The 19,946-nt window shown below is 37.2% G+C and overlaps 1 protein-coding gene across 1 annotated transcript; it reads left to right on the forward strand.

Moving 5' to 3' along the window:
• The first annotated feature begins 710 nt into the window (after positions 1 to 710).
• On the forward strand, positions 711 to 6,739 carry rwdd (RWD domain containing 4). The gene is made up of 8 exons (XM_042512469.1): positions 711 to 884; positions 1,553 to 1,633; positions 4,016 to 4,125; positions 5,026 to 5,176; positions 5,469 to 5,577; positions 6,278 to 6,327; positions 6,453 to 6,455; positions 6,537 to 6,739. Exons 1-8 carry the CDS (start codon positions 861 to 863, stop codon positions 6,567 to 6,569), a joined length of 561 nt encoding a protein of 186 aa, XP_042368403.1. The 5' UTR covers positions 711 to 860; the 3' UTR covers positions 6,570 to 6,739.
• Positions 6,740 to 19,946: the final 13,207 nt, after the last annotated feature.

A 19,946-nucleotide genomic window follows, 5' to 3' on the forward strand; every position in this document is an offset into this window, starting at 1 on the left:
TTATTTGGATTGCCATATTTCAGGTGGAAAAATAAAGGACACCATGCTGCCCTACACCAAAGGGACACAAATCAAGAGGGGGCCTGGGGGCCCTCCTCTAGGAGATTTTGAGAGACACTTAACTTCCTACAATCTGATGAATTCTTAAGCAGTAATTTGTGCTGTTTATGCAAAAATTTAAAGGCCATGGCTACTCTCAACATGAATGAAAAGGAAATAATGAGTAAATGAGGGTATAAAGTTAGATAAAAATATCAATCTGTAGACTGTCAAAATACTTTGTGGTATATTTGAAAAAAGCAAGACTAGTTAGGCTATATGCAGGAATCCTGAAGTTAAACCTTTTAAGACCTATTTTAAGATACTTTCCATGGCCTACATTTTAAGACCATACTGTGACAATTATAAAGAAAGTTATACTATATAAATTAAGTTATAATAATAATTAGAATTATTATTATTATCACATGATACATATTTATCATTTTTAAATATTTACATCCTAGCGCTAATTATTCATCATCATCAATTATCATTATTATTTTTATATTTCGTATTTTACATACGTCGTGCTTGCACTCATTACTGTTTCCATAATTCTCTATGCTTTGCATCACGCGACTGTAAAGAAACACATGTCCCCCGGAGATCAATAAAGTTTCTGATTCGGATTTTGGAGAAAAAAAGTGTAGCTTGCCGACCAGCGCATGCGTACAAGATGGTGGTAGCGGCTGTACCATCCACAAGTACCAGCCGGGGAAGTAAAGTTTTAAAAAAAGAAATGGGTTGCTAACTTTAGTATTTTTCTACGTTACAGTCTCTACATAGAGAGTACGTCGCACAGAAACAGAAGGATAACCATGACAGCTAACGAGGATCAAGAGGTATGTGTGAATGATGATGCACTAGCAGGCTAGCCGCTGTTAGCGGCTAAGTGCTAACTACATGACAGCAGCGTAAGGAGCTTAGCTGACAAATTTCTTCCCGTCACACAGCAAACAAAAATGTAAGCTTTTGCTCAATGTACAAGAGCTCAAGCCAGAGTGTATTTACAGCTGCGGTGAGGGGTTTTTTTTCTGCCGGAGTAAATGTCACGCCAAACTCCATTTAAAAGCGTTTCAGTTTAATTGTGTTTAAGCTCAGGGAGGATGTCACATAAATCACGAGTTAATTCATTTTCTGGATACAAAACGTTCTTGAATCCATTCGGTGTGTCCATTGTCTATCAAACAGCAACGTGATACCGATTAAATATCGGTGTTGTGCCATCTGCAACCAGAGTAATAAGTAGTAGGTTAGCGAGTGGCATTAGCAAGTTTAAGTTTAAATTTAATGGTTTTCAGTTGATGTCTGAAGTATTACATGTATGCCGATTTAAAGAAATAGGTCATAATTATCTCGTGTGAGGCTTTCAGTTGTGGTTCTGTTCTGCATACCCTTGCCAAGAGTAAATTGTTATATTTCTGTATGTTATTTGGTGCGCTGAAGCTATCAGGACAAGCTGTTACTGCTAACAGCTGACTAACTTCCTCTCACATCTCCTCTCCACCAGATGGAGTTGGAGGCTCTTCGCTCCATCTATGAGGGAGATGAGTGTTTCAAGGAAATCAGTTCAGTTTCTTTTCAGTTTAGGGTGAGTATTGTCCTCTGTCTTGTCCCCTTTACAGCCCTCTGTACTGTCCTCTCCTGCTTAAAAAAAACATCCTCACCTGTGCCTCCTGACACCCTGTTTCATCAGCATATACATCAAATTAAAGCAAGAAACATATAGGGACCAGAGACAAATAAAGTTTTTAAGTTGGCCAAAATATGTTAAAACTGAACATGAAAAGGGGCTTTGGTGTCATGAGGATGTCATTTACTTAGTTAAAAACCGTATTTTCAAACAATGTATTTTAGGCGTTTTAACCTTTAGGGACTGCATTATGTGCTTTTCATTCTCCATCTCTGATAATTTTGGCAGTGTTCATGCATATGGCATACATTTTGGCAAGATTGTATATTTATGATTAATCTTGGAATTTCCAGCTCAGCTCCCATGATCAGTCTCAAATGCACTGTTTAAACAAAATATTTATATTTATATTGTTTATTGCAAAATATGTGCCATTGAAACCCATTCAAACTGCAGTTTTTGATCCCACAGCCATCAAAGCATAAAAACATGCATTGTATTATGTCTTTACCATATTTGGCATATGGAGAAAATACTGTAGATGCTATTTCCACAAAGTGTACTTTCACAATCATTGTTGCTGCAAATCATTGACATGTACCAGGTGGAGTTCATTAAAAACAACCAAAAAAATACTTTGCATATGTATATTGGAAATAATTCATATTTTTGTGTGTGTGTTTTTTGTTTAGTTGGTGATGTTTTTGTTGTTTTTTTTTTGTTTTTTTTCCATCTAGCAACCTATTGACATCATGGCAAAAGCCTTGCATTCAAAGGGTTAAAATTCTGAAAATCATATTTGATATTTAATATTAGGACTGATGTTCAAGAATTAACTAAATAAAAGTGGAAAATAATATAAATGTACAATATTTTCTTGTGCGCAGAGCAACCCGAGTGTGTTATATTAAAGCAGGCCCTAAAGGTTAATTTAGTATCATAAGACAACACCAGAAAAAAAATGCCATATAAGATAACATCAGTGAATTCTTAAAATATGATAATTAAAATTTTAAAATCATTAATACTTAGTAAATGTATAAAGTGAGACAGTAACTTGTATAAAGAGCTCAGAAAATAAAACGTGCACAATTATTTTATCTAATTTTAATGTGTTTGTTTTGGACGCAACCCTCATTGTTTAAGTTCCTTACCCATATTTTAATGTTGCAGTTTGATTTAAGCCACAATATGTCTGAAAATCTCTTACTTAGTACCATGCTGTTATTGTTTTCTCAGCTCCATTACATGAGTTTTTAAGGGAAAAAAATTAGCTTTATCCCACTGGACTGAAATTGTTACTCAGTATAGCACCTCATGAATTTCCACACAAATTGTCAGTTTAACAGAACCTAAATATTATATTTATAAATAATCCATGTTTATGTTATGCATAGGGAATCGTACCGAAAAGAAAAAGAAAAAAATCGTGTAAACCAAGATAATGGATGACATGTTGGTGTAACAGAAAATGACTGTTACCGCAAAAGACAAAAATATTATCCAGTATGACAAAACCCAGTTTAAACCTTAATCAGGCTCTTGTTTGAACTACCAACAGACATCTGCCACCCTGAACTTCAACTAACAAGTATGTCAGTTCATATCGAATAAAAACATTTGCATAAAATCAGCATTATATATGTTTTTTTCCAGCATTATCCCAAATGACTCAGGATCTTATCCCTGTGTGTCAGTGAGCGAAAAGGGTTAATTAAACACACTTTAAGAGAAGCTTTTGAACCTCTCACCATTGTCAGGGGGTCTTTCAGGGACTTCACAGTGAAGCATTCTGTCTGAGAACATATATTTTTTAAAAGCCTCATAAAATTGTTCTTCATTGCTTTTTATTTTGGATGACAGTGGCCAACTTTTTAGGACAAAATGCTCCAGTACACAAAAATCACCAGGGTGTTATAATTTTTTAAAAATATTTAAAGATGTAATTGTGGCAGAAATTTCAGGTTTTATTTGATTTTAATTTCTTTTTGTAGCTTTTTTTGCACATCAGCATGAGGTTGCAGAGAGTTATCGGAGATAATATTTTGTGACTTTAATGACGAATAATTCTTAAACTTTGCAATATCCTCAATATGTTTTGATATCATTTGACGACAGATTAATAGATTCAATAAATGTGTTATTTAAATAAACCTTTTCCTTATATTTTTGTTTCAGTAATGGCTTTGGACATCAAAGTTGCATGCCACATCATTGGCCCTTATGTTTTTTTGTTTGTTTTTTTTTTTTTTACTTTTATTTCATGACCTTTGACAAAATAAAAGGATAAATACTGTATTAGTACCTTGTCTTACTTTCTATTGTAATGTCATACAACAGATAGGAGACCTTGAGGACACCAAAGCCTTCATCCTGGACATCACGTGGCCTGAGACGTACCCTGAGACGGCCCCACAAATCTCCCTTGATGCCTTTTTCAACAACAAAATGCAAGTTGCGAGCACAGCGCTGTGTTGTTATTATTCTTTACGTTAAAAACACTGATGGCAGATTGGAAGATGATGTTAAAATCTGGGGTGTCTTTTGCTTTCGCAGGTTTCTAAACTGTATAATCATACTGTTACAGATATAGTTTTAACCCTTTGGTACCTGGATCGACATCAGTTTTCCAGTGCTTCGCCCTTCTCAAGCACTTAAACCTTTGAAACCTGAGCAGATTGCTTTGATTTCTTTAGGAAACATGGGAAAAGGCAACGAGCAATTAAAATAATAAAATAAATAATATCCTAAAATTTTGCTTTGAAAATGAAAGTGGAAAATGTCAAGAAAACTGTATTTATAATTTTCTAATTAAAATAATTTCACAGGGAAAAAAAAGATTTAATATAAATTAAATCTTTTTTTGTGCTTATTTTCAGGTCATTTTCTTTTAACTTTTCTTTCTAATTTCTTGCTAATTTTCGACCTTTTCTTAAGTTGCCCATTGCCTTCGTTCTATGTTTTTGAAGAGATCAGCACCCAGTCGGGAGCGAGATTTGGCCCACGTTTTTATGTTAAGGATCACTAGTCTACACATTGTTTATTTTAGGAAAATCCTGCCAAAAGTACCTTTAGATATAATTAGTCTTAAATACTCAAATCATCCTAAATAGAACTCATCATGTGCAGGCTTTTAAAATATAGAATAATTGCTGTCTGGTCTGATGCTATTGCTGGGAAGCACCATATTTCCAAAGCCCACACATAGAGCTTTTAAATAAGCCTAACTGACGAGCAAGCTTTTGTTTACCTTGAGTGTATAGCCACAGTGTGACAATGTTGTTGTTGTTGGCCATATCATTTATACCATGTTCATGTGGATTCTTTCCCTCTCGTCGATTCAAAAACAGCTCTGCGGAGACGAAGCAGCTGATCCTGTTAAAGCTGGAGGAGCAGGTGGAGGCCAATCTGGGCACTGCCATGATGTATACTCTGTTCGAGTGGGCCAAGGAGAACCAGGAGGCTCTCATGGAGAACCACAAGCCTGTAGTCACTGCTGTGGTTAGTATATTTCACTAAATACATTGGTGCAAAGGCCTGCGTCTTGGGTCCATTTTTGGTACATAGCCCCGATTGCTGCACAGCCACAGAGAGCTTGTCTTAGTCAACCATTGTGGGCTGAACCATTGTTGTTATCAGTTCCACCTGTGTTTTTCTATCATGACAGGTCATAATGTCTGCTGTGAAAAAGACCCATTGTGTTAAATCTTCCCTGAGTGTCCTGATTGAATGTTTTATTGATTGCTGAACAGACAGTCCCCAGATTTAAACATGTTACTTCGTGTTGGTGCAGACGTTGACATCCAGCAGTGAGGTGACGACTGCCGCCTCAACAGCCAAGAAGGAGAAGAGGAAGGAGCAGCTGACTAAAGCTCAGAAGAGGAGGATCATCAACAGAACAGGTACATCAGGCAGACTGTTCATGGTAAAAGTGGTCTTTCATTTAAAGTACCATATTGGTTGGTGTGTACTATAAATATAATTTTTATGCTCTCACCAGCGTAGCCGAGAATGGAGGCATTATGTTTACGGGTTGTCTGTCTGTCCGACTTTACGCCTATTTGTGTGCGCCATATCTCATAATGCCGTGAAGGAATTTCTTCAAATTTAGCCATCAATAAAAATCCCTGTAGTTCAAAGTTTTTATTTAGTGTTTTAGGGCAGTGGTTCTCAAAATGGTCCAGCTGCGGGGTCCATATTTCTCCTTAATTTGATAAATTACCACATATTCAATTTTATTTCATAAAACATAAATATCACATTGGCTTATAACACAAAAAAATAAAAGGTACTGCAAGAATAAACAGAAAAAATGACACTTCAAAATAAAAGCTTTGTGCCAGAAACTCACTGTTCTTCAGAATAGAGTTTTTTTTGCAAACTTGACATGTTCACAAGTCACTTGCGGCCCTGAAGAAAGGACCTGTGACCCATTTTTGGATCGCGACCCACCAGTTGGGAACTGTTACTTACCCATTGGGACTTTTTTTAGCAGTGTTGCAGGAAGCTAACATTTACTTTTACTCACAGTTACTTTTGTGAGTTGTGAGTGTGTTCTAGTCAACAGATAATGGTGCATATCATTATGATTTCTATCTGCAGATAACAAAGGAGAATTGCCCAGAGGTTGGAACTGGGTGGATGTTATCAAAGTAGGTGCATTTTAGCTTCTCTCCACAAGATGGCACACTAATTCAGCTTTCAGACACTCACCATGAAGCTGTCCATATTCATTTGTCTTTTTCTCCCTCCTCATGTCCACCTGATGATCCTCCAGCATGTAAGTGAAATCCATCTATATGAGAACATCTTTGAGATCCTTCACACAGTCTCATTGTTTTCTTGTGTTTTCCTGTCGCAGTTGAGTAAAACGGGAGGAAAAGACGATGATTAGTGAGCAGCGATCAGCTTCATGCTGTGAAGACTGATCTCAGTACAGCCTGACGATGCTGCTGCTGCTGCTGCTGCTGCTTCTGTCCAGATGCCTTCACATCCTTCAACATTAACACTCGACATGGCTGCTCCACCCTGAGCACCAAAGCAGGCTGGGACAACACACACACACACACACACGCACACACGCACACACACACACACGCTTCCAGCTGAGACTGAGCTGGGAGTTATCTGAAGCCCTTACTGTGTTTTATGTGTTTGTGGAAAGCAGTCAGGTGTGTAGGAACATATCGTCAGGTTTTGTTGGTTGTATACAGTTAGCACACAGATAAAATGCTCACTCATCCATCAAGGCGGAGCGGACTGGAGATACTTGCTGTCACTGCCATGTTTTGAGTGTGACATTCGGCCCAGCTGCCAGGCAACGGAGATAAAAAATGTTGCATTGTGGTTCTAAATTGGATGTGTCAAGGGGCAGAGAAACTTTTAAAAACACACAAAATGTTACTTAATTCAACTTTTGTTATTTTAACAAATGTTTTTTGCCCTACAAATTGAAAAAAGTTATTTTTTGTATATATAAAATAAATCAGAATTTGGTAAACTGATTGTCTCATAATATCAATGACCACTGGTTTGAAATGACCCTTTAGCTAAGCCCGCCCCCTTTGTGATGGTCTAAACTGTCAAACTGCAATCCCCGAAGAAATAATATCAGCATTTGTGGAAAAACAAAAAGTGTTTTTCAAAAAGAAGCAGATTGAAGAGGTTACATGCTGCGTGAGGTTTCAGTTTTTAACCCTTCACACGTACTCACACTGATGGAATAACCATCAGGAGCAGTTCGGGGTTCCATATCTTGCCTAAGTATACTTTGACATGTTGACTGGAAGCCGGGGATCAAACCACCAACCCTCTGATGAGGATGACCCGCTCTACCTCTGAGCCATAGCTGCCCTAGTGAGGCCGTTGGTAAGTGTTTGGACTCATAATGCAACAAATTAATATATTTTTTCATTTAATGTTATTAGACAAACACCTCATAAAGCTATTTAAAAGACATATGAATGTGTGTATTTATAAAATGTTAAATTCAGGTAATTAGTAATAATTATATCTATGGCTAAAAACTGATCGTGAACAATTGCATAATATTGTTCACAGTCTTTCCAGTGTGGCTTTGAAGTTGGCTGTAAATGTCATTGTAGGGTGTATTAAAAAGGGGTTAAAAAGTGGCATATATATATATATGAAATAAATAAATGAGTAAATGATCTATAAACAAAAATATATAAAACCAAATAAGTGGAGAAAAATGTAACAAAAGCGAAAGTAAATAAATTATAAATTAAGAAAAACATTTAAAAAAGAGACAAGAATAAACACATGAATGCAAATAAAATGTATAAAATACACTGATATAATCTCAACATACATGTAAAATTGAAGTGTATAAAATACAATAGAAGCACAAATAAACAATAAATCTTCAAATAAAATAAATAAAATTACAATTTAGAAAACTATAAAAGCAATAAAAAACATAAATACAAATAAAAGTTACTTGAATAAATTCCCATATGCACATATAAAACAAACTATAAAAGTGACCTCTGGTTCACTGATGAATTTATTAATTATTGTTTATTTTAAAAGCCTATAACTAATAAACATATATATTTAAAAGAATGAATCTAAATTAAGAAGTCCTGTAATGTGTAACTGATTAACTTTTAGTGGATTATTTTGACATTGTGGTATTACTGCTTCTACTTTAGTTAAGGCCTAAATAAATGTATGTTACGTTTGTTGTGGGCAGTAACAACAAACAGTTTATATTACAAAAAAAAAACAACAGCAACCTGAAACTATGAGGTAGAAACATTTTATTATTTTATTTTATATTATTTTGCCACATTCTGAATGGAGAAGCTAGTGTGTCCCACCATGCATCCTATCATGGGCCAGATCTGGGCTGTGATGTAAGTATCACTGGTATATAACCTTGCCGAAATATAAATTAAAAAAATACATTTATATATATATATATATTTAGTTATTGGTACTATCAATATAAATAAGGTGCCAGAGTGCACAAAAACTCAAAATACAGTTTATGTACTTAAATAAAGTGCCATTCTATCTTTTTCTGTGCAAATCTGCCCAATGCTGCATCCTGACAGATAATCTGTCAGTTCTTATTATTTTTTGTTAGTTTTTTTTTTCTTTGTTTGTTTGTTTTCTGTTGTCCCTCCTCGCAGAAGAGGCGGTCTTCTGTTCTGCCAGTATTTGGAATAAGTTCTTTGTATGAATTCCCTGTCTTTGTTTCTGTTATTTTGTGTAAAATGCACTAGGTGCTTCATGACTATCATTTGTGTTTGTTTTATTGTTTAAAAAAAAATATATATATATATTGTGTGTGTGTTTGTGTGTGTGTGTGTGTGTGTGTGTGTGTGTATATATATATATATATATGAATTAATAAATCAAAGTTTTTTTCATTTAACAGTAACAGTACAAATTCAGCAGTAAATCTGAGGGCATTTTTATTTATTCTTTTTATAGTTTATATGTGCATAAGTGTATTTATTTAAATTAATTGTAATCATGTTTTTAATTTTTATACATTTTCGAATTTTAATGTATGTTAAATGTTTCATATTTATGTTTTTTTGTTTGTTAGTTTTTTTATTGTGTTATTATTTTGTGCTTTTATTAACATTATTGGATTTACTTTATATACGTTTTATATATGTGTATGCTGAGAGAATATTGTATTATTATATTTTTTATTTATTTAAATTTATAGTTTGTTTATATGCGCCTCAGTGTATTTGTTTTATTTTTTATTTGAATTCATGCATCATTCATGTATTTATTTTTTTCACTTTTTTGCTTTCATAACATTTTATGCATTTATTTATTATGTGATATATATTTGTTTGTTTTTAGATTATTTACTCTTTCTTTTGTTTTCTTTCTCTTATTTTCTGTAAACAGCACTGGGTGCTTTATGCCTTTTGTTTAGTTTGTTTTATTGTTTAAAAAAAGTAAAAAAATTAATTAATTTTAAGAAAGTGCAAGGGGAGGATCAGGGGTCTGGGCTAAGCCCCAAATGTCCTCAAATCCTAGAAACACCCCTGCATACAGGTCATCTTCGAGGGGCTGCTGGGACTGGATTTGCCTTCTTTATTCATTTCATTTGATAAATAATATGTTTGCCTATTAACAGGCCCCTGGCCTACAATCATTTTGCAGAAGTGGACCTCAGGCAAAGCAAATTTAATGTTGCTATTTACTGTGAGAATATATCTGAGATGTAAAAAAAAACAGCTTGTTGCACTGTCTCACCAAAATGATGTCTCTTTGGAATTTGATGTGATCATTTGAATGTTTTATTTTGAAATACTTGACTGGAAGTTGCCTTTCATTTCTCATGCTTGACAGAGGCGGTCTCCTGTCTCAGCTGCAAGTGACAGAATGTGGACCTACAACAGAGATGAGCTTTTTCCCAAAAAGAAGAAGAAAGTAAGTGGGATTTGTTGTTTGTTTGTTTGTGTTTGCTTTCAAGAATAATATATAATTTTAACTGTCAATAATAAATAACTCCACAGGTTATTTATCAAGACTTCTGCCATCAATAACTGCAGTACTAGAGCTCACTGCAGCTGAGGGACGGTGCTTTATTTTAATAGGGCTGTGACTGTGGTGTTTCTTTTTGTTTTTTTTTAAATATCATGATTAAATAACAATTTCACAGTTTATGGCTATAATAAATGGTGTGATTTTTTTTCTTTCATCAAACCATGTCTTTTAAAAGCACTTCCCAGTTTGGGGGTTATGCAGATATTCAAGATAAATACAAAATAACAAGCATTTAAAGTTGATGTCCCCTCCCTAACCCAAATAAAGAACTTAACTTCCTTCCCAGCTCTTTTTTTAATTCTATTTTTTTTGCAGTACCTCCTCATTTTGCTTACCCAGCATTGAGTTAATCCATTATGTTATCATTATCAATATTTGATATTGCATCTACATATTGGATGAGTATAAAAACTCTGCACTCCTATGGTAAAACAATATAATTCCAATATTCTTACATGTCACCATATCACGCTCATGCAGACTGTTCCAGTTTTGTAAGGTATTATATACACAAAATGTTGTTTATCTTTAGGTGGTCATATGTATTTATGCAGTGTTTCATAAAAGCTGGATGAGTCTCTGTAGTAAAGTGATATTGGACACTCGCTGTCTTGCAGGAGGACAGAGAGACTGTAACACTTCCACCTCTGAACAATGGCCCGATCTCACTGTGTCAGGTGAGCGTTGCACTGAGGTACTATCATGTAACAGCTATGTATATAACTATTGATAGTAATAGTAAAATTTAAATGTGTCTGAGCTGTGTCTGAATTCAAGGAGTTGTTTGGTATGCTATAGAAATAATTTTGGTTATTTGTTTGATTTTTCTTGTAAGGCTGAGCAGGATTTCCTATGTCCTCTAAATGAATCACAGCTCCTTGGGTGCACTAGGTATATTGTTGGCCTTTTATGGAAAGTCCTCTGTACCAGGGTTCACACCATCATGGAAAACCTGAAAAAATCATGAAATTTCACAATTTCCTTTTCCAGGCCTGGAAAGTCATAGAATTAGAAAAAAATCATGGATGGTTATGATAAAAGTCACAGGATATTGTTGTGTGTAATGAAATTATTGGTTACAGTAATCTTCTTAACGTAGCGTACTGGCAAATGTATTTTTTGTTCGTAAGTGTTTACATTAAGTAGTTTAAATACAAATTGACTTAGTTATCCTGTATGTCTCCAGTGTCGACTACAGCTGCAGCAAACAGGCAAAACCCAGAGCAATCCTTACTCAGAGGACAGGGTAACTGATATGCTGCAGCAAGGCCATTTGTTCAAGGTACATACTTTATAGACTTGAACATGTCAGTGACCTTTGCATCCTTAAAATAAAATAAAAAGACTGTAATGTGTCCCGTTAATCACAGAGCCCAATTGTTTTAACAGGTTAAAGCTGCCAAGTCCTTTTTAGACCTGCATGATTATGGGAGAACAATTGAGGACTCAACACAGTTACTAAGGAGCATGGAGGCACTGGTTGTAGAGGATGAGGATGAAGGTCACATTAGGGAGGCAGACAGTTGGACTCATGTGTCTGTCAGGTCCAACAAAGACGATGTGGATAAAAGAAGTGAAAACAAATTCCCAGTGACAAACCTGCTGTGTGGTGCAAATACCAGAAAAGACGAGGCTCTGTTTCATGGTGAAGAGAAGAGATTCATGGTCTACATCTGTGGCGGATACAAAGGTAAGAATAAACAAAACTGTCATGGTTGTAAAACTTCTTCAAATTTGGCACAAATGTTCACTTGAATGCAAGAATGAAGTGATTTGGCAAATTTGATACAAAAATTCACTCAGACCAAAGGAAGAACTTATTCGATTTTGGTCGTTATACGTCAAAGGTCAAGGTCACTGTGACATTGTATGTCTCATTATTGTGAACATGATATCTCAGAACATCGTGAGTTGAGTGAATTTCTTCTTTTAAACTCAAAGATGAACTAATTAGATGTTGGTGGTCAAAGGTCAAAGGTCACTGTGAACTTGCATTTGTTTCACTCTTGTGAGCATGATGTCTTAATAGCACCTAGAGGGAATTTTTTTCAAATTTGGCACAAAAGTCAAGGATGACGTGATTAGATTTTGGAATGGTAGACTGCTTTCTGCCCTTCTATTTTTCCAATAAAGCCCTGAACTGTATCACTTTCAGTTTCAAAACCACAACCATATTTATGTTAAATGCAAAGAAATGCCGCTACTGTAATGCTCATTCTGAATGTGTCTTTCTGTGTTTTCTAAAGCAAGTTCAGTCACTGTTGGCATACTGTAACAGGTACACGTAATGATTATTTTCCATGTGTTTCATTCAGATACAGTTGCGGAGAGAAGTGCACTCATGGAGAACGTTTATCCCAGACTGTACCTGTACTGTAAGCGGAGAGGCTACGACTTCAGGATGGTGGACCTCCACTGGGGGGTTGGAACATCTGCTGCTGAACGTCACGACACTTTAGAGCTGCATTTGGAGAATCTCCGGCGATGTCAGGAAACCCGGGGCCCAAACTTTATTGTAAGATATCATACTGTAGTATTATTTGACAGCACTAGAGTGCAGATTCTTAGAATGATAAATTCATGTATGACTCCGATCTGTTGGTCAGTTGTTTGTTGGACAGAAGTATGAGGTCCCGAGTCTTCCCTCTACCATCCCCAGAGAGGCCTTTGAAGTCATAGTAAGAGTGTTGGACCGAAACCGACAGCAGGCGTCTCAGAACAAACCAGTGGAGGACTTTTCTGCCTCAGGCTCTCGGTCCAGCATCACTTCACACAGCAGCTCTGGCAGTTTCCTCCAAGATTCCATTCACGAGGATTATCTGAATTTCAGCAAAAAGGCTACAGTCTCAGGACTGCTAAGCCAGAGCTCCCATGAGTCATTTTCAGCAGGAGGAGAAGCGAGACTAAGCCCTGAGGGTACAAGGAGCCCCGCAGATTTAGACAAAGATCTAACATCACTCCAGATGTGCTACAGGCTGGATGAGAACTGCCTTCCTCCTGTCTATCGCTTACTTCCCATCAGGTGAGGGCAAAGACGCTGGTCACAGTTTGACATCAGATTTTGCCATTATATTGTCTTCCCCTTTATATTTTTTGTGTAAAATTTGTGTAAAACGTGTATATCACTCTATTTATCATCCTGTCACAGCATTCATTATCTCTGTTAATGTTCACAGTTCTCAGCACCCTGATATACTGAGCATGGACGGGGAGCACAGGAGGCGGGCCGAGGAGGAATGGAGCATTACCGCCTGCAGACTGTGGGGAGTTCTACAACGCGGCGCCGCAGAGGCACTCGGACAAGAGGAGGCATCACTGTTACTCAGAACAGGTATGGCGGGTTTTGGTTTCTCCTTTATCCTTTAGACTAGAGATATCACTCTACTTTGCTGTTACATTATTTCTCTGCGGCTTAAGAGGTGCAAGTGTGGAAAATGACAGTGAAATCACATATAGATGAATTTAATTTGGTAGCTAATTTGGTAGTACTCAAACAGGTCCTATAGTTTAAATGCAGTGACAAGAACTAAGAACACCTTTGACACCTGAGAAAATTCTTTTGATTTCCTTCAAAAACACGGGTGAAGAGTAACAAGCAAAATGGATCAAATACGGCTAGAAATTGGTAAAAAGTTACAGGAATTAACTGAGAGAAAAAAAACAAAAAGAAAAAAGCAGCAGTAAGAAGAAAAGAAAGTGCTAAAAAAAGTTTCTTTTTTTCTTTTTTTCTCTAACATAAGATAATGAAAAATAATCCTGTATTCGTCCCACAGCGGAGAAATTTGCGCTATTACAGCAGCAAGGAAAAAAAGAGAAAAACAACACAGGTCAGTAAATTAAGTAATCTGTTCAAAAGCACAAAGCTATATAATAAATACGTCATTAATAAAAACACGTAAAAAAAAGTAAGTGGTTAGATAGAAACTAAATTAACAATAAACATAAAAAGACAAGGGTTAAAGTACATGCTAACTTCCACATTTTGATTAATGTCTGACATGAAACTTTCTCAGATAATGACTTTGGGCACAAACATCTCTTTTTTCTGTGTAGTTCTTGACTGGGAGCTGGAGACTGGTCTGCGGACTGTTGATGGGGCTCCACCAGAGGAGCACTGTCACTGCTACAAGAGACTCATCCCAGACCTCAACTGCAACCTGAAGAACCAACTCACTGCTCAGCACACCGACGTCCTGAGGGGACGAGCTCAGCCAGATCCAGAGCTCAGCACAGCATACCAGCACTTTATGGACCGGCTCCATGAAAAGGTATTTTCTCTCGTACTAGCTGTAAACACCAAATGAAATCACATTTTATGTATTTTTGCTGTCAGAAATTGTGCCAAAGTGATTTCTTAATTAATAGTTAACATGTTTTTGCTTCTGCACTGGCAAATGCCGTTGCTGGAGGCGTCAAGTTTTTGGGTTGTCAATCTATTCAGTTCTTATTAATGTGATATCTCATGATCATCTCAAGGGAATTTCTTCAAATCCGGCACAAACGTTCACTTGAACTACATTATTAATTTATTTGATTTTGTTGAGGTCACAGTGACTTGGCAGCCATCTCATTCTCGTAAACACGGTAGCTGGAGGAGGCTTTTAGGGATTAAACTCAACTGTAGCACAAACGTCCACATGTTCTCTGCCATAACTCAAGAATTCATACGCTAATAATGACAACATTTCTTGACACACTTCTTTGTCACCTTTTACAGATTTTCTGCAAGCTGAGGGCCATTTCTTGCCATATTGCTAATGGTGTTTTTTTCCATTTTTTTCCGTTTTTTGAGTGAAATCAAAGCAGTTTTCTCAGGTGCCACAGGTTTTTAAGCTTGTAAAAGGCGTCTGAAAACAGCACAAGAAAACTGATGTGCATGTGCATGTGTTAATGGATTAAGTAAACCAACGGGCAAAACATGTCTTTATAGATTTGGTTCTCTTGTCTTTTAGTTGCGCCTCGTTTAAATTGTATTTATTTCTGTGTCTAATTCATCAAGCTACGCCACACCAACATTTATGAGCGTAGTGTGGGATGGGGACGAAAAGGCCTCGAGTCCAAACAAAATTGCTCACGCCAGTTCTACACTGAGCGCACCTTGTCCCATTTAAAGAGGACTGTCATCAGCTCCCTCAACAAGTACAGCATACAGACTTTTTATAAATCAATAAATATGTCTGTGCTTTATGGGTTAGCTACAGCTACTTTTTGTCATTTCACTTTTTCAGAGTAATCAAGGTCACCAAAACCAAAGGTTCTTTGGACACAGTGAGGAGAGAAGCTGTCAGAGTGCAGATTCAGGAGGAGATACAGCGTCACGTCAGCTTTGGACTCCGTCTGTGAGTGGGTCACTGGACCTCACGCAGCAACATTCTTTTAAATTTCTCTTAAATTTACTCTTAATTTTCTGGTAAGAGAAAATATAAGAGAAGTCAGAGATTCAGTCAGTCAGTAAGTTCAGATGCACCAAATGTCTAAACAACTATCCAAATCTGCTTTGACCACCTTTGCTCAACGTTGAATCCCACTGATCATAAGTCACCTGTTAGCACAGGTACCGCCCCCTAAACACCACATAAGGGCAGGTTTTGTGCCGTGTGCAAAGACTCTGACACATGAACAAGACTGGAGACATGACACCAAAAAAGGCTGTAAGAAGAACTTTTGCAGGAAAGAAACTGATGTACTGTAAAATAAACATAAAGTAAATGTGATAAAATTGAAAAAAAATCAAATAACTTATGAGATGCTGGAACCATGATATGGTTTTTTTGGATGAAAAATTACTTGCACAATGATAGAAATATTTGCCAATTAATTTTCTAATTAAGTGACTAATTGTTTCAGCTGTGTTTGTACTTAAATAAGTTATCTCATAATAGTAGTGGAGTAAAAACAATATTTCCCTCTGAAGTGTAGTGGAGTAGAAGTGCAAAGTGGCATGAAATGAAAATACTCAATGTAATGTAAACGTGACCTCAGATTTGTACTTCAGTGCAGTACTTGAGTAAAGGTACTTGATAACATTCCAGCTCTGGTCAGCAGAGGGACACACAGGAACTGAAATTACAGTCATTTCGATCAATAGACCAAGTATAGTAGTATCCCTTTAGCCCTGAAATTTAATAATCCAGTTATAATTATTACTCTAAAACATCATCACTAAAATTAGATTCAATGATATTCATGCATTTTTAAATGTTCCTCAAATATAAAACTTATTTTCCTTCTGTTGGACAACAATTTGTAGCCTGTGCATGTTTTTCTCTAATCTTGGTACGAGTGCTCTTGACCACTCGTAAAATTTCATCTCACCTAAGAGAAAAGCAAAAATAAGAAAACATTGGTGAATCCCAAAAATCAGTTGGTACTAACAAAATAAGAACAAATCCTGGAAAAATAGGGGAAAAATAGCTTGTATATTGTTTCTTGCATGAGGCCCATTGTCTGTTCTGTTTATTACCAATCACTGGAGACAAAATAGTATAACGTTTCAGAGCAACCTACAGCTATCACCTGGGCTAATCAGACAATTAAACAGAGTAAATGCAGTAATTTTACACACGCCAAGGTTCCATTTTAACTGCAGTGAGTTTTCCCCTCATCTCTCAGGGCAGAGGACTGTACCTTGAGGAAGGCTTTCTTAGAGGAAGTGAAGAAAGCAGTGGAGCAGTCAAAAAGCAGACCCATCCTCCTGCTGGGACCAGCAGGCTGGGGAAAGAGCACCACTATGGCTGCAGTGGCACAGCTAGCGCCCTCCTGGCTGCCAGGGTGAGTTGCTGGTAAAACAGATGAACACATGGCAGCAGTGAAGGTTTTTGGTGTTCAGCATAGTTTTGCACACATGCATTGCTAGTAACACAATTTAAAGGCATAGATTACATACAGTACATACACACACAGTTTCATTGATATAACAATGCAATTTTCATGCTTCTGCATAGGTGATATTCATGGCCAGAGACATTATGTTTTTGGATTGTTCGTACATCCCATTCTTGATATCCTCAACACCTTGAGGAAATTTCTTGAAATTTCTCACTAACGTCCACCTAGACTTAACAATGTACTAATTAGATTTTGGTGGTCAAAGGTCAAGGTTATTGTGACCTCATCTGCCTCATTTTAATCAACCCCCATATCTCAAGAACACCTCAAGGTTTGTTTTTTTTTTGTTTGTTTTTTTCTTCAGATTTGGCACAAACACCCATTTGCACTGCTATGCACTAATTAAATTTTAGTGGTCAAAGGTCAAGGTCACTGTGACCTTGCCTGTTTCATTCTCATGAATGCAATATCTCAAGAACATCTTAAGGTAATTTTTTAAATTTTGGCACAAATGTTCTTTTGGACTCCACAATGTAGTAATAAGATTTGGTTGTCAAAAGTTGTCTCATTCCTATGAAGAACACCTTGAGGATTTTTTTCACATTTGGCACGAATGTTCATTTGGACTAAAGGATGAACTGATTAGATTTTGTTGGTCATAGGTGAAAGGTCAAGGCAACTGTGATCTTACGTTTGTCTGCTTCTTGTAACCATGGATATCTCAAGAACATCTTACAGGAATTTCTTCAAATTAGTCACAAACGTGCACTTTGACTTGTTGATTAGCTAATTTTAATTTCCTGTCCCGTTTGTTCAGAGCAGTGAAGATATTGGTGCATTTCATTGGCCTGACTGGAGAGAGCAGGAATATTCGTCTGCTCCTGCAGAGTCTTTGCGTCCAGCTGGCTGAAGCCTGCTGTCCCCACACACAGCTGTCAGAGGTACTTTAATCAGGTGATACTAGCCTTAACGTTTGACATATGTTTGCCTGTGAACCGTAAGGATTAATTCCAGAAATGAACAGTCTATCAATTCTGACTGATCTGGATCACATGACTTAGGATACATTTGGAGTCTAAAGGGTTATGTTTCTCCTTCAGGGCCTCCCTCAGCTGATCAATGAGTTCCACGCTCTGCTGGGCCTGGCCAGAGAGGAGAGGCCCCTCATGGTCCTGCTGGATGGGCTGGATGAGCTGTCTGAGGAACACGGTGCAGACCTCTCCTGGATCTCAGCCTCTCTCCCTCCAAACGTTTACCTCATCCTCTCTGCAACCACTGACTCCCCCTGCACTCACACTCTGCAGGTCAGTCCAGCTCAGCTGAAGACTGAAACTTTTCATTTCACTGAGGAAACAGAGGGGAGGATACAGCAAAGAGGCAGAAATGTGAGAAACAAGAAATGTAAAATATTACACCTTACATGGTTAGAATTTTTTTCCTCAGATGTGAGAACTTAGTAGGTAATGATTTTAGGAGGAGTTATCAAATCATATTGGCTTGATTTCTGTCAAAAACACAAGAAGTTACAAGTAACAGAAAACAGAAAATTTGCACAAAGAAAAGAAAAAAAGGTTTAAAAAAAAAGTGTAAAAAGCAAAAAACATATATATAAATGAATACATTTTTTAAAAAAGTCAATATGTATATAATTCTAATTAATTATGAACGTTTCCGGGACATTTTTTTCCACATTTAAAAAAAAATGTTATTAAAATAATTGCTCTTTGTCTCTTTTCATGTAATTTTCTTGTCAACTTTTTAGCCCAATTTGGGACATCTCTTGCCAAGTTGCTATTGCTTGCTTGCTATTTTAGAGATGTTTTTAAAATAAATCAAACCAATTTTCTCTTGGTTCGAGGATTTAAATGCATGTCAAAGAAATCTAAATGCAGCACAAGAAATGTCGTTCCAGCTTTCAGAGAGTGAAAATAGTACATGTTGCACTGTTAAACGCAGTGAAGTAAATATGGTATTTAGTGTTGACAGATTTTTCTCTCTCCCCAACAGTCAGCCCGTCCCACAGTCCTGTCCCTCTCTCCACTCAGTCCTGATGACATCACAGCAGCGTTAGAGAGCCAGCTGCGGACTGAGCGGCGGCATCTACAGGAGGATCAGTGGCAGCGGCTGCTCCAGGCCTGTCTGTGCTGTCCCAGCCCTCTGTACCTGGAGGCAGCTTGCTATGAGAGCCGGCTCTGGACCTCCTACTCCCCCCAGACCAGCCTCAGCCTCCCCGCAAGCCTGGAGGGCCTCTACCTCGGTGTGCTGGCGCGCCTGGAGAGAGAGCTGGGGAGGCAGCTGGTGAGGCGGGCTGCGTCTCTGATATCCATCTCGCGCTGGGGTGTCACTGAGGAGGTGGGGAGATCTACATTTCACTACATACTGCACATACTACAGGAAAGGATCAGGGCCATGTTAAACGGGGGAAAAAAGTAAGATTTTGAGAATTAAGTCATAATATTACAAGAATAAACTCATAGTTTTATGAGAAGAACCTCTTAAGTTGTAATATTACCAAAATAAATTCACAATTGTATGAGAATTAAGTCGTAATTTTATGAGAATAAAGTTGTAATTTGATGAGAAAAAAAGTCGTAATTTTAGAAGAAAGGGTATATTATATTACAGAAATAAGCATATTTCCATAAACATATAAACATATTGTCTGTTTGCTCATCATTGCATTACGTATTTGTGTTCTCAGGAGTTATTGGAGCTACTGGCCCAAGATGAAAAGGTGCTCCAGGAAGTGACCTCATGCCACCCCTTGTCCAGCCACTCCAGGTTGCCTTATGTGTTGTGGGCTCGATTGAGGCATGACCTCGGCCGCCACCTAACTGAGGTGAGGACAGACGGGACATGGGTGTACCGCTGGACGCACTCTGAGCTGGGCCGTGTGTGTGTC

Source organism: Plectropomus leopardus, chromosome 23, assembly GCF_008729295.1.
Source record: "Plectropomus leopardus isolate mb chromosome 23, YSFRI_Pleo_2.0, whole genome shotgun sequence".
NCBI classification, from domain to species: Eukaryota; Metazoa; Chordata; class Actinopteri; order Perciformes; family Serranidae; genus Plectropomus; species Plectropomus leopardus.

Bases quoted from the DNA above. Each gene is read 5' to 3' on its own strand.
- rwdd (XM_042512469.1), top strand. From the start codon at position 861: ATGACAGCTAACGAGGATCAAGAG. The intron at 885-1,552 runs GTATGTGTGAAT...CCTCTCCACCAG, and splicing joins CAGCTAACGAGGATCAAGAG to ATGGAGTTGGAGGCTCTTCG. The intron at 5,578-6,277 runs GTACATCAGGCA...TTCTATCTGCAG, and splicing joins GAGGATCATCAACAGAACAG to ATAACAAAGGAGAATTGCCC.